The 12,593-nt window shown below is 37.4% G+C and overlaps 1 protein-coding gene and 1 long non-coding RNA gene across 2 annotated transcripts; one reads left to right on the forward strand and one right to left on the reverse strand.

Moving 5' to 3' along the window:
- Nucleotides 1-7,206: 7,206 nt before the first annotated feature.
- On the reverse strand, nucleotides 7,207-11,330 carry LOC143578878 (E3 ubiquitin ligase BIG BROTHER-related-like). The gene is made up of 7 exons (XM_077062340.1): nucleotides 11,028-11,330; nucleotides 9,806-10,133; nucleotides 9,636-9,688; nucleotides 7,919-7,960; nucleotides 7,717-7,838; nucleotides 7,506-7,614; nucleotides 7,207-7,407 (listed from the first exon to the last, which is right to left on the reverse strand). Exons 1-7 carry the CDS (start codon nucleotides 11,226-11,228, stop codon nucleotides 7,351-7,353), a joined length of 912 nt encoding a protein of 303 aa, XP_076918455.1. The 5' UTR covers nucleotides 11,229-11,330; the 3' UTR covers nucleotides 7,207-7,350.
- Nucleotides 11,331-11,626: 296 nt separating this feature from the next.
- LOC143578891 (uncharacterized) lies at nucleotides 11,627-12,349 on the forward strand. The gene is made up of 3 exons (XR_013143353.1): nucleotides 11,627-11,699; nucleotides 12,067-12,140; nucleotides 12,265-12,349. It is a non-coding gene; the product is annotated as an uncharacterized LOC143578891 (long non-coding RNA).
- Nucleotides 12,350-12,593: the final 244 nt, after the last annotated feature.

The following is a 12,593-nucleotide window of genomic DNA, read 5'->3' on the forward strand; positions in this document are numbered from 1 at the left end:
GGACGGGAGCACCCCAAGGAGAAGAGCTTGGACGGATAAAGCCCTTATCGGAGAGTTCTTGGAGTTGATTCGATAACTCTTGCAATTCCGAAGGGGCTAAGCAGTAAGGAGCCTTGGCTACAGGAGTCGCGCCGGGCACAAGGTCGATTCGAAATTCAACAGGAAGAACGGGTGGAAGACCAGAGACGTCTTTGGGAAAAATGCCTGGAAATTCACAAACAACGGGAATGTCTTGAATCTTCTTTTCTTTTGGATCTTTCACCACCGCTTGGGCTAGGAATGGAACGTACTTTTGGCGCAAGTACTTACGAGATTGAGAGCAAAACATAAGGTTGAGTTTCTTAGGGATCGTTTTGCCAAAGACTTTGAGAATTTTTCCATTGACGAGTGGGATACGAATGAATTTGTCATAACAAACGACTTCGGCACGGTGCAAAGCTAACCAATCCATGCCTACTATGATGTCGAAGCTTCCCATTTGCATCGGGATGAGGGCGATCGAGAACTTGTGCTTGCAAAGAGTGAGGATACAATCGCGAATGACCGAATCGATGATGATGGAATTTCCATTGGCGACTTCGACAGAAAAGGGGCGAGAAAGTTTAGTGCGAGATACGCCAAGAATAGATTCGAATTTAAAAGAAACAAAACTCCTATCAGCTCCGGTATCAAATAAAATTGAAGCTAAATGCTCATTTACTAAAAACGTACCGTTCACCACATCGTTGGCAAGTTGAGCTTGGTTGGCGTTCATCATAAAGGCACGCCTTGGTTGCCATGGTTAACTTGTTGAGCTGGAGGAGGTGGGAGAGCTTGCATGGATTGCAGATGTGGTGGAGGAGGAAGGGCTTGCATGGCTTGGATCGGTTGAGCGGGAGGAGCCAAGAGTTGCGGGATTTGGGGTTGATAAGTTTGAACTTGGTAGGATTGGGTATGGTAGTAGGGTGTCGGTATGATTTGGGCTTGGTTAACAAGAGCAAGTCGAGGACAAGCATTGCGGAATTGATTCGGGTCTCCACAATTGAAACAAGCCCTAGGTTGGGATGGAGGGTTTTGAGCAAAAGGAGTGGGACGATTTTGGTTGGATGGGGCAAACCTCGGTGGAGCGGGTTGCCCACGAGAGGCTTCTCGACACACGTTGTTAGTGTGACCATAGCGGTTACACTTGGTGCAGTGGCGACAAGCAGAGTAGGAGGGATGATGACGTTGACAAGTGTTACATAATGGGTGCTGGCCGGAATACGGTTTTCGATTTTGGAGTGCGTGGGATTGAGATTGAGGTTGTGATGGCTGGGTGACAGCATAGTTTCGGTAGTTTGGTTTGATTTTCTTTTTGGTGTGGTGGGTGGAATCGGAGTAGTTGATGACTTGAGGTTGTGGGTCGACCTTAGCTTGAGGGGTTGGTTCGGGCTTACTCTGGTCACTCGTTTTCTTGATGGAGAGGATACCATCTTTGACATGGTTTTCAGAAAGAGCACCGGCGAAGGTAATAGCATCATGAAGGGTTTGCGGGTTGCGACTCATCACCGAGTCGCGGATTTTCATAGGCAAACCGCCGACATACTTGTCAATAGCCCTTTCGAGGGGAGTGACCAAGTGAGGAACCAAGAGACTAAGCTAGTGAAAGCGGTTGGAGTAGGTGGAGTTGTCACCACTCTCTTGCTTGAGTTCCCAAAATTCAGATTCGAGTTTTTGAAGTTCATGTTTTGGGCAAAACTTTTTCATCATGACTTCTTTGAGCTTGGTCCATGAGTAGGCCATAGCTACTTTTGCTCCATGGGTGGAAATCTCGCTATTCCACCAAGTGCGGGCGGTATTCTCAAACATGCTAGAGGCATACATGGTCTTTTTGAGTTCGGGGCACTCACAAAGAGTAAACACACTTTCCATTTTCTCGAACCATTGTAACAAAGTGGTGGCACAGTTCGTACCAAAGAATTGGGATGGGTTGGCACTAGTGAAGTTTTTTCAATGCGAAAGGTATGGGGTTGGGTGTGGTTTGAGTAACGGTGGGTTGGGTGGCTTGGATTTGAGTTATGAGTCCGGGAATCACAGCGGCGATTTCTTTTGCTACCATTGCGGCCATCCGACGACCGGAGCTCGGCTTGCGTAGTTGGCGACTGATTGGAGGCATTCTAAAATAATAAAAGAGAAATGGTATATGTTTGGGGTAATTGATATAAGTATGAGGGAAAAAGAGTAAATGTAGGGTTTAATGATTGTGAATCCTAGAGTTATGAGAATGAGAATGTTAGTAAAAACCATTTTATACTTGCATCAAAAGATAAAAATGTATATATATTTATAAGTTTCAAACTTTTGCCAATCAAAAATTGGAGGTTTTGAGATTTTGAAATTTATATATATAGTCGGGAAAATCGTACATGAAAACCGAGACTAGTGACTTCATAACCAATACCATGAAACTCTTTAAACATGAATTAAAAGCTAAACTACTTACAATATGAACAAGACTAGGAAAACATTAAAGGAAAATAGTATAAACAAGAACTACAAAGAGTTCTCCATGTAGCCTTGCCTTGTAGCATATCACCTCCCGAAGAAGATGAAAGCCGAAGGAAACAAGGGGTGCATATTATATATATGTTGTGCCACAAGATATGAATTAATAAGTAACAAACAAGAATTAAAGAAGGTTATTGCTTGATTATTAAGAACCTTAGAGGTTAGAGATATGAACTTTATTTGGGAGAGAAAGAAGATGAATGAGCAAAGAATAATAAAGAGGCTGTGGTTGTTTATATAGGGAAGGCGTCAAACTTGTTTTCCTTGTTTTATATCAATAATTGCATGTGTTTTTTTTTTTAAAAAGGTTTAAATAATACAATCTAGTAACAAATCCAAAAGGTAAGAGATGATTATGAAACATAAAATCCAACATTTTATATTAGTGAAAGATTTGGTTTACAAATCGGGTCGGGTTTTGATACAAATACAAATACAAAAAAGATCGAAAATGACGAATGTTACATGATCCTACATTGATAGCCAAGAAGATGATGATTTAAAATTAGTTAACGTTGACAACAATCCGGATCCGGATACGAAAGTGGACGGATTGGGTCCATGGGTCACAACCCACCACACCTGAAAGGCAATCCGATTTTCATGCATACTAGCTGCCCACGTTATTTATTTCAGCATTTTTTTTTTAATTTTAGTTTATTTCCTTTGAATTTTTTTCCTTTGCAGTTATTTAGTTTTCCCTAAATTGTAGTAATGGGTACCCCATGATCTACACCCATGTTTATTTTATTTCTTTATGTAATCGTATGCATGAATGAAAAAGGCAGAAGTTTATGTTTGATTAAAAATATTGTGTTAATTTTGTCTCAATGGATTTTGAGCAAGATTGATTTTTGTCTATGCTAGCTCGATTTTGGCATCTCGAGTGGTGTTCTTAGACACGGTTTTTTTATTCGGAGTGGTGTGTCTGTATCTTCGGTTAAGAAAATCGCAGCCCGACTGTTTGTTTTCGGTGGTGAATCTGTATCCGAAACGAGCCGTTGATCTATCCGTTACATATTCAATTTCAATACCTACCCGTTACCGGTGATATTGCTATCATTTGGTATCAGATCCGAAATCTATTTCGATCATTTCGACTCATAATCTCATTGCCTGTTAGTGTTCAGATTGCTCTTGCATCCCTTCAATACCCGCTGCCTTTTTTCTTGTCACCTAATTTGTGCAATAATGGCTTACGAGACAAGAACTGTTGAACAACAACTAAGAGAATTGCAAGATCAATTTCGTGAACTATCCCTCGCCATGCAACAGCAGCGGGGTAGGGAACGAACCCCTCCTAGATACCAACCAGTACATGAAGATGATGATGTTCGTTCGGATGCCGGGGATTGTAACCCCTACGGTCGTCGACACCGTGAAGCATATCACAGCAATGATATCAAAGTAGACATACCCGAGTATGATGGACGCTTGGATCCAGATGAGTTTATCGATTGGCTACACACGGTTGAACGAGTGTTCGACTACAAACAAACACCGGAGGAAAAAAGGGTGAAGTTGGTCGCTTTGAAGCTGCGAAAATACGCCTCAACATGGTGGGCTAATATCAATTCACAACGGGAGAAGTTGGGCAAGAGTAAGGTCCGTTCATGGTATAAAATGAAGAAGTTGCTTAAAGCCAAATTCATGCCGGTGTATTACCTCCAAGAGAACTTCTCTAAGCTCCATAATATCAAGCAAGGAACAAGAACCATTCAAGAGCTTTCCCCAGAGTTTGAACACCTTCTTATGAAGTGTGATTTGAACCCTGATGACCCGCAAACCCTTGTGAGATATCTAGGAGCAGTAGAACCAAGAATTGCTAATGTGATCAAGTTGCAATCATACTCAACATTGGCTGAACTCATCCTCCTGGCACACAAAGTCGAGGCTCAACAGAATACTCGAGGCAAGTTGGAGGTGTCCAAGTCTTTAGTTAAGGCGGCAGTACCTACACCAAACACGCCTCCCTTTACACCTGTTGTTACCATTCCGTCGAAGACGAATGATTCACCCGAAAGTTCAAACACTGCAACAAAGCACTCAAGGCGTTGTTTTCGCTGCCAAGGATTTGGACATATTGCATCTGAATGCTCCAACAAACGTGTCATTACTTTAACCGAGTTTGAAGCCTTGATCGATCCCCATTATAATGGCGAACAGATTCAACAACCACCTGTAGAAGAGGTAGTAGTAGGACCTGATGAAGGGGACTGCTTGATGATACAAAGAGTGTTAAGTGGGACTGCAGTTCAAGGTGACAATGCACAACGAGAATCACTGTTTAGGACCCGCTGCATTATAGGGAACAAGGTCTGTTCAGTTGTCATTGATAGCGGCAGCTGTACTGATGTTGCTTCACAATCCATGGTGACAAAATTGAACCTGTCAACTGAACCACATCCCTCACCTTATGATCTCCATTGGCTCAACCAGGGTAAAGGCATTCGAGTCACCAAACGGGTCTTACTATTATTTACCATTGGACAAGAATACAAAGATGAAGTTTGGTGTGACATTCTGCCCATGGATGCATGCCACCTATTATTAGGTAGGCCTTGGTTATTTGATAGGCGGGTCATGCACGATGGACATCAAAATACATACTCGTTTCTCAAAGAGGGAAGGAAAATTACCTTACTACCCCTGTCACCCCATTATCGCAATCAGCGAGCTCTATCTATATTTTCTTTTGGCATGTCTTCTTTATATAAAGTTGAATCTATTATCTCAAGTTTGAGGTCAAAATTTTTCAAAGAGGGAAAGGATGATAGCCATGAAGATGATGATTTAATATTAGTTAACGTTGACAACAATCCGGATCCAGATACGGAAGTGGAGGGATCGGGTCCATGGGTCACAACCCACCCCACCTGAAAGGCAATCCGATTTTCATGCATACTAGCTGCCCACGTTATTTATTTTAGCATTTGTTTTTTTTTTATTTTAGTTCATTTTCTTTGAATTGTTTTCCTTTGCAGTTATTTAGTTTTCCCTAAATTGTAGTAATGGGTACCCCATGATCTACACCCATGTTTATTTTATTTCTTTATGTAATCGTATGCATGAATGAAAAAGGCAGAAGTTTATGCTTGATTAAAAATATTGTGTTAATTTTGTCTCAATGGATTTTGAGCAAGATTGATTTTTGTCTATGCTAGCTCGATTTTGGCATCTCGAGTGGTGTTCTTAGACACGGTTTTTTTATTCGGAGTGGTGTGTCTGTATCTTCGGTTAAGAAAATCGCAGCCCGACTGTTTGTTTTCGGTGGTGAATCTGTATCCGAAACGAGCTGTTGATCTATCCGTTACATATTCAATTTCAATTCCTACCCGTTACCGGTGATATTGCTATCATACATGCTAACAACTTATTCTATATGTGATCCTGTACATGAACGTCCGTTAGTTTTCATCGTTAATTCTCCCCACATGAGGGAATTTTACTCTTTTCAAGCTGAAAAGATGCAACGCTTGGATCGCACACTCATGTCCCTAGATGCCAGTTGTCCATTTTTCCCTTTGATTCTCATACTTGATCTTCAAACACACATTCAAGCTAGGAACTAGACTGCAATCGCACAAGAAATAAGTTGTTAATGTGTAGAACCAAGTTTGTAATTACTAATTAGTAAAGTCTGAGGATTAATTGTACTTTATGTGAAAACCACATGGACTGACCAAACAATTTACTCTCATAATTATGTTTGAGAAAGTTTTCATGAAATTATTAACGACTCCCGTATATATTGATTATTACAGTACTAACTATTTGTTATACATTAGACAATACCTATGCAAAACTAGCATACCTTATGTATATTTTTTTTTCCAAAAACAATTTTTTCAAGCAAAAAGATAACATAATTAGTTTGTTTTCATTTTCTTATAAAAGTCCAGTAACAATTTTCACACATTAAATGTCTCTACAAAATTTAAACTTGAACATAACTGCAAACTTTTTTTTACATATTAAGGGGTTGTTTGGTACAAGAAATTTTTGTTGGAATTTATGAAAAGAATATGAATAAATTATCTACATTTTTATATCATGTTTGGTTTGCAAATTTATTGAAGGAATTAGAAATGAGTCATTTCTACTTTAGTGGAGTTGTACGGTGGTTAGGGTGTGAAATAGAGAGTCATGAATTCAAACCCCCTCTAATATGTAAAATTTACTCATTCAAAACAAATTAGAATATTAAAAAAATAAAAATGGCATGAATACTCTTAAAATAAACTCCTACTAAAAATAGTTCAATCACTATCTTTTAAAAATGTAAGGATTACTTGGTAATTATACAACATTCCAACGGAAAATTTGAAATCCCATGAATGAAAGAATTAAAAAAAAAAAGAACATTCCAAATGCATTTTCCACAAATGTTAATTCCATTTTCCACAAATATGGACCAAACATGATTTATACAGGAAAACATTGCAACTTCAATTACACTTCCAAGGCTATCAACATACCAAGCCCCGTAGTATGTGAAAAATAATGAAATGAATTAATTTATGTGACTTTGAATCCGATAAGAATAAATTATTTGATTTGGATAAAAGAATTTCTTTAAACCATTTAAAAAATGGTACAACATTGTTGTTGACAACATGTATTGATAAATAATATAGTTCTTATTTAATCATCATAATAAAACTTCAATGGGTCATAAAAAACTAACCATGCCATAAATTCATGAGATATTAAATATAACAAAAGCCACCTAGTTTATAACATTTTGTACAAATTTAACTAGATAAAATTTAAAACAATGGACCAATAGACAAACCAGAACAAAGAAAGTTTACAATCACAACATCAATGTCCACAACCCGCACTAGATGTCGACACCTCAGTGCTACAAACTGGACACACCTGCACATGATAAGCAAACATCATTCATAATTCATACTTTGTATACCGACAAACATAATTTTAACTAAAAAGCTAAACCTGATAGTAAAAACATGTACCTTGTTTATTTGCAACCAGTTGGTTATGCACTCAGCATGGTACGAGTGCTTGCACGGAAGCAAGGTCAAGTTATCACCATCCTCATAGTCTAAGCGACAGATGACACATCTGAAACATGCAAATCAAAAAAATTATCAAAGAGAATATAGGCGGTGTGTTTTGGACTATTTTTGGTCAATTAAAAAAAATGCAGAAGAGAATTGTACTTACGTTTCACTGCTTCCATTTTGAGTATTTTGGGTCTTGTAAATGACTGACTGTAAAGAAGCAATTGAATCAGCAGAAAGCCCTCTGCTTTCGGTCCCGACTACCTCACCCAGTGCAATCAGTTCCTAACATAATTACATGTGAGCAGAAACACATACAAGACCAAAACATAACTTAACTTGAGATAATGAAATGATTTTGTTACCTCGTATGAAAGTTCATCTGGGTCAACATCATCCCATGAACCCTGCAAGATACAAACACAAACACTAAGCATCAACACATACGAAGAGTGGCAAGCTGATATCATTTATTTTGAAAAAGAGTATAGAGTGAAGCAAGATGTGTAATGAACAATATGTAATAATGTAAAAAAAATCTAACAGAAAAATGCAGATTTTGGTTGTACATAGAGGAACGACTCATGCAGCCTCGGATTTTGGACCTACATGCACTAGAGCACCTCGCGCTTCTTACAACCTTGGTTTTTAAAAACGTGAGAGGCTCTGATGTCTATTGGTCCAAAAATATGATGTGAGAGGTGCATGTCACTTATGCGAGGCGTTCATTATTAAAAAAACTAGAAAAATAATTACATGTGTCGATTTTTATATTGCTATACTTGAACATAAAAACACTCTAGTATCACACTTTCAAAACATACTTATAAGTTATAACAAAAAATAAAGTTAAAATTATCACACATAAGCATACTTAAAATTTAACGTGTTCATAAGAAAAACTAGGTTTTGATTTTCATTATTGTTATATCATCAAGAATAATAAATTTAATGTTACCACAATAATTGAGACAACATCATGAAAAAAACAAAATTCGTTATGGTATCTATACCAACAGAAAAAATACACTCAAGGTGTACAAAAAAAAACGTAGACTGCGCAATATAATAGTACTAAATTGGTTATTTAGTTGTGCTCAAGTATCTAAAATATCTATATGCATTATTACTAGTGAGTTTACAAGTGCTAACTCATTTTGCAGGCATATAGTTTACAAGTGTTGATGTGCGTGTTTCTTTTATTCTTCTCACTTGTTTTTCATTGTTAACCTTAGCATTCTATATGAGTACACGCAGATCAGAGAATTCAAACATATGATCATAAGTTTGATGACCATAGTCACATGAAGTTTGATATTTGACAAACTCATGACCATAGTCACATGAATCGCGGTTCGCTCCGATACAGAAACGAGGAAAGGGAACGCGATTCGCCAGTTCATTTCAGTACGAACCGGTACGCTGTACTGTAGAGTTCGGTTCGGCGTTCCCAATTCAAAACAGAATTTCAAAATCCAAACTCTAATCAAGAACAAAGCAAAAAATGAAAACATAAAAGTTCTAAATTATTAATTTATTAGCGGTTTTTAAAAATTTGGAAATTACTAGTTAATTGATTACATTTTGTAAAATAAATTACTAATATATTGATTTTATATTTATAATATAATATAAACTGCCCAAATTAATTGATAGTCTTTGGATTTTGGAATCCTTTTAATTAATACCTAAACATAGGGTAACGAGGAGTTGCCTAATTTGCCGTCCAAATTGATTGGAATCATTGGATCGATTAAATTGATTACCATATCCATCAGATCGGCTTTAACTTAAATCTGAATCGACAAGCCAGTCAATTGAAATCGTTTTCACCATCCATTTGGAGCAACAAACCAGTCAATTGGATTTGTATTCATCATCAATTTGGAATACGAAGCAGCCAAATCAATTCGCGATTTGGATCAATTGTGAATTCGTTTTGGAACAAAACGTTCCAATACGAATTTCGCGGCTTGTTGAGCGAATTATGTGACTATGCTCATCACTAGATTTTTAATGAGCAAGTGTGTGAAAACACATGTAAACAATACTACTGAGCTAAATTAAAAATCGGACAATTACCTGAGAATTGCCACCGTCATCCTCCATACTATCCTCTTCCTCCTCAGTAACCACTGACAATCAGCAAAAACTTTGTTAACCATGCACGTTTTAACTGGAAGCGGAAACAGCATCCAACAAGACTAACCTAAAACAAGAAAATGAAACAAATAATTAAATTCGAAACTCACTTCCATTAATGCCGGTGAGAGCCAGCAATCTAGCAGCCATTTCTCGATCTTCAGCATCCTGTAACGCCCTTGCATACGCTTCATCATTCGGAAAAGAAGCCGGGTCCAACTCAACACCTCGGTTGCCCCTATCTTCCTCACCAGATCCATTATCAAGGTGAGCATGCACATCAAATGCATCTTCTTCATCTTCTTCAACATCAGAACCAACATATTCACTATTATTTTGATCAAACTCGTCATCTTCACCTTCCACATAGCTTCCAGTTTCCCAACTTTCATGGTCACTTCCACCTCCGTTCATCCTCAACATCATATACGCCCTTTCCTATAAACACAATCTCAGTTTCGTAAAATAGAATCACAAACTAACAAAACACAAAACTATCACAATCAATGACATTATATCACATCAATTTCATACTCCAACGCCTTATTCAACCTAAGTAAGCTAATAAACAATGAAATCAGATATAATACAAACACGAACTAACAAAACACTAAAACATCACAATCAATAACATAATATTAATCAAATGTCATACCCCAATGTCTAATGCGACCTAAATAAATTAACAAACAATGAAATCAGAGATAAACACAACCTCGATTTCATAATATACAAACACAAACTAACAGAACACAATGCTATCGCAATCAATAACATAATTTCACATCAAATTTCAAACTCCAACAGTCCAACGCCTAATTCGACCTAAATAAGTTAATCAACAATAAGATTAGAAATAAACAAAACCTCCATTTCAAAACATACAAACACAAACTAACATTACACAAAACTATCAGAATCAATAACATAGTCTCACATCAAACTGCATACTCCAACGCCTAATCCGACCTAATCAACAATAAAATCAGAGATAAACACGACCTCAATTTCATAAATCATAATATACAAACACAAACTATCAAAACACAAATTCACATCAACTTCAAGCTCCAATGGCTAATTCGACCAAAATAAACTAATTAACAACAAAATAAGAGATAAAACACAAGCTAACAAAACACAATTCACATTAATTTCATGCTCCAACGGCTAATTCGACCTAAATAAACAATGAAATCACAGATATACACATACATACCTGATCTAGCATATTCATTTCACATAACACAAACCTATCACCAATCAATAACATAATTTCACATCAATTTCAACTCCAAATGCTAATTCGACCTAACTAAACAATATACATACCTGATCTTGTAGTGTACGAGCGAGAGCAAGATCTGCATCGACCTGACTGAGATTCGTGAACGGCGTTCTCGTAACGGCAGCAGGCCGGTTCGGATTGACAGGCTCTTCAGCAACGGCGGCAGGATCAGCAATGGTGTTGCTAGGGTTTTCATCGGAGATCTTGCTGGCTTCATCTTTGGAGTTGTAGTTGTTGTCGTCCATGGAGTCAGGTTAGAGTTAGGGTTTCAAAGAGTTTTAAGACAAAGTAGTTTATGTGTTGCAGTGAATAGAGTAATACAGTACGCAAACGCAATGTCTTTTATACTGCCGCAATGGCTACTTGTTGATGAGATATACTCGGTATTTCGTAAGAGGATTGGTTAACCCTCAATCTCCAATTGGGTGTTTGGATGAGGGAATTGAGGGATGAGAAATGGAATTGGAAAGAATTCTCTTGTTTATGAAAGAAAGAGGTGAGAAATGGAAATAAACCATTTCCATTTCTCTAATTTTGTTTCTCTAAAAAAAGCGGAGAATTGGATTTCTAGGGTTTCATTTCTCAGCCTCACGCCTCTCCCTGCCATCTGAGCTTGCCGCGTTTCACCGGACCTCCTTCTTCTCCGTTGCTTCTCTCGCCGGCCATCCGCCGTCCGTCGACTTAGGGTTAACCGGAAACTCTCCGTGATTGTCTCAGTAGGTTTCGATATTGTTATTATTATTATTATTAGTTGTCAATTGGAGTTAATTATTTTTTTAGTAGAAGCTGAGTAAACTGTTTTAAGTTATACATTAATTTCAATCGAAGTTAGTTAAGAACTGACCTTAATTTAGCTTGAATTTGTAAAATAATATGGAGTAGTTATGAATTTGGATTTGGATAACCCTAGTTTTGAGTTTTTGAAGTAATATTTGAGTATGTGGATGAATTAGGATGCAAATTGGAGGTGAATTTGTAGTCTGGTTCTGATTGGTTTGTAAAAGTGTAATGCCGGAATTTAGGATCTGTTTTTTGTTAATGATATGCAAAGTTTATAAAAATTGGTGCTCTTGTTGGTGACAGATATAATGGCGACACAGTCTCATGCTCAGGCGGTTAAGTCGTTGAACAGTGGAGCTGGAAGAAGACGTTTTGTGGTACGTTTTAACTCTAATGTTTGATAACAATGTTACTCTAGTCATTGGATATTACAATTGGAACATATTGTTGCCAAACTTAAAAGTACCAATGTGACATGTTTACATTGATCTATCTTTACAGTTCAAGACGTTCTCTCAAAGAATTGAAGAAATTGATGTTGATGTTTTTAGAAGTCTTGATCCCCTCAAGCAAGAACCCTCTGAAGGTTCATCTTTTTTTCGGGACTGCCTTGTTGAATGGAGGGTATGTTAGTCTTTTAGTCAAGTTTTTAGATCACTTTTGGTAGTCAATTTGGCCTATAAGTCAAAACATATTTGTATGGCTTTAGGTATGAGGTTTCACTTGTTTCTGGTTTCGGTCTTTTCTATGGTATTGATTTGTACCGAACTGAAATAATCCGTATGGTATTCGTTATGAGGTTTTACTTGTTTTCGGTATCCATTTTTTAT

This window comes from Bidens hawaiensis, unplaced genomic scaffold (assembly GCF_021521415.1).
Source record: "Bidens hawaiensis isolate Kalapana, Puna unplaced genomic scaffold, B.hawaiensis_p1.1 tig00029389_1, whole genome shotgun sequence".
In the NCBI taxonomy this organism is placed as follows: Eukaryota; Viridiplantae; Streptophyta; class Magnoliopsida; order Asterales; family Asteraceae; genus Bidens; species Bidens hawaiensis.

Coding starts and splice junctions, on each gene's coding strand:
- LOC143578878 (XM_077062340.1), bottom strand. CDS start 11,228: ATGGACGACAACAACTACAACTCCAAAGATGAAGCCAGCAAGATCTCC. Junction 7,961..9,635: donor ATGACGGTGGCAATTCTCAG/GTAATTGTCCGA, acceptor TGTATCTTGCAG/GGTTCATGGGATGATGTTGA. Junction 7,839..7,918: donor CAGATGAACTTTCATACGAG/GTAACAAAATCA, acceptor TAATTATGTTAG/GAACTGATTGCACTGGGTGA.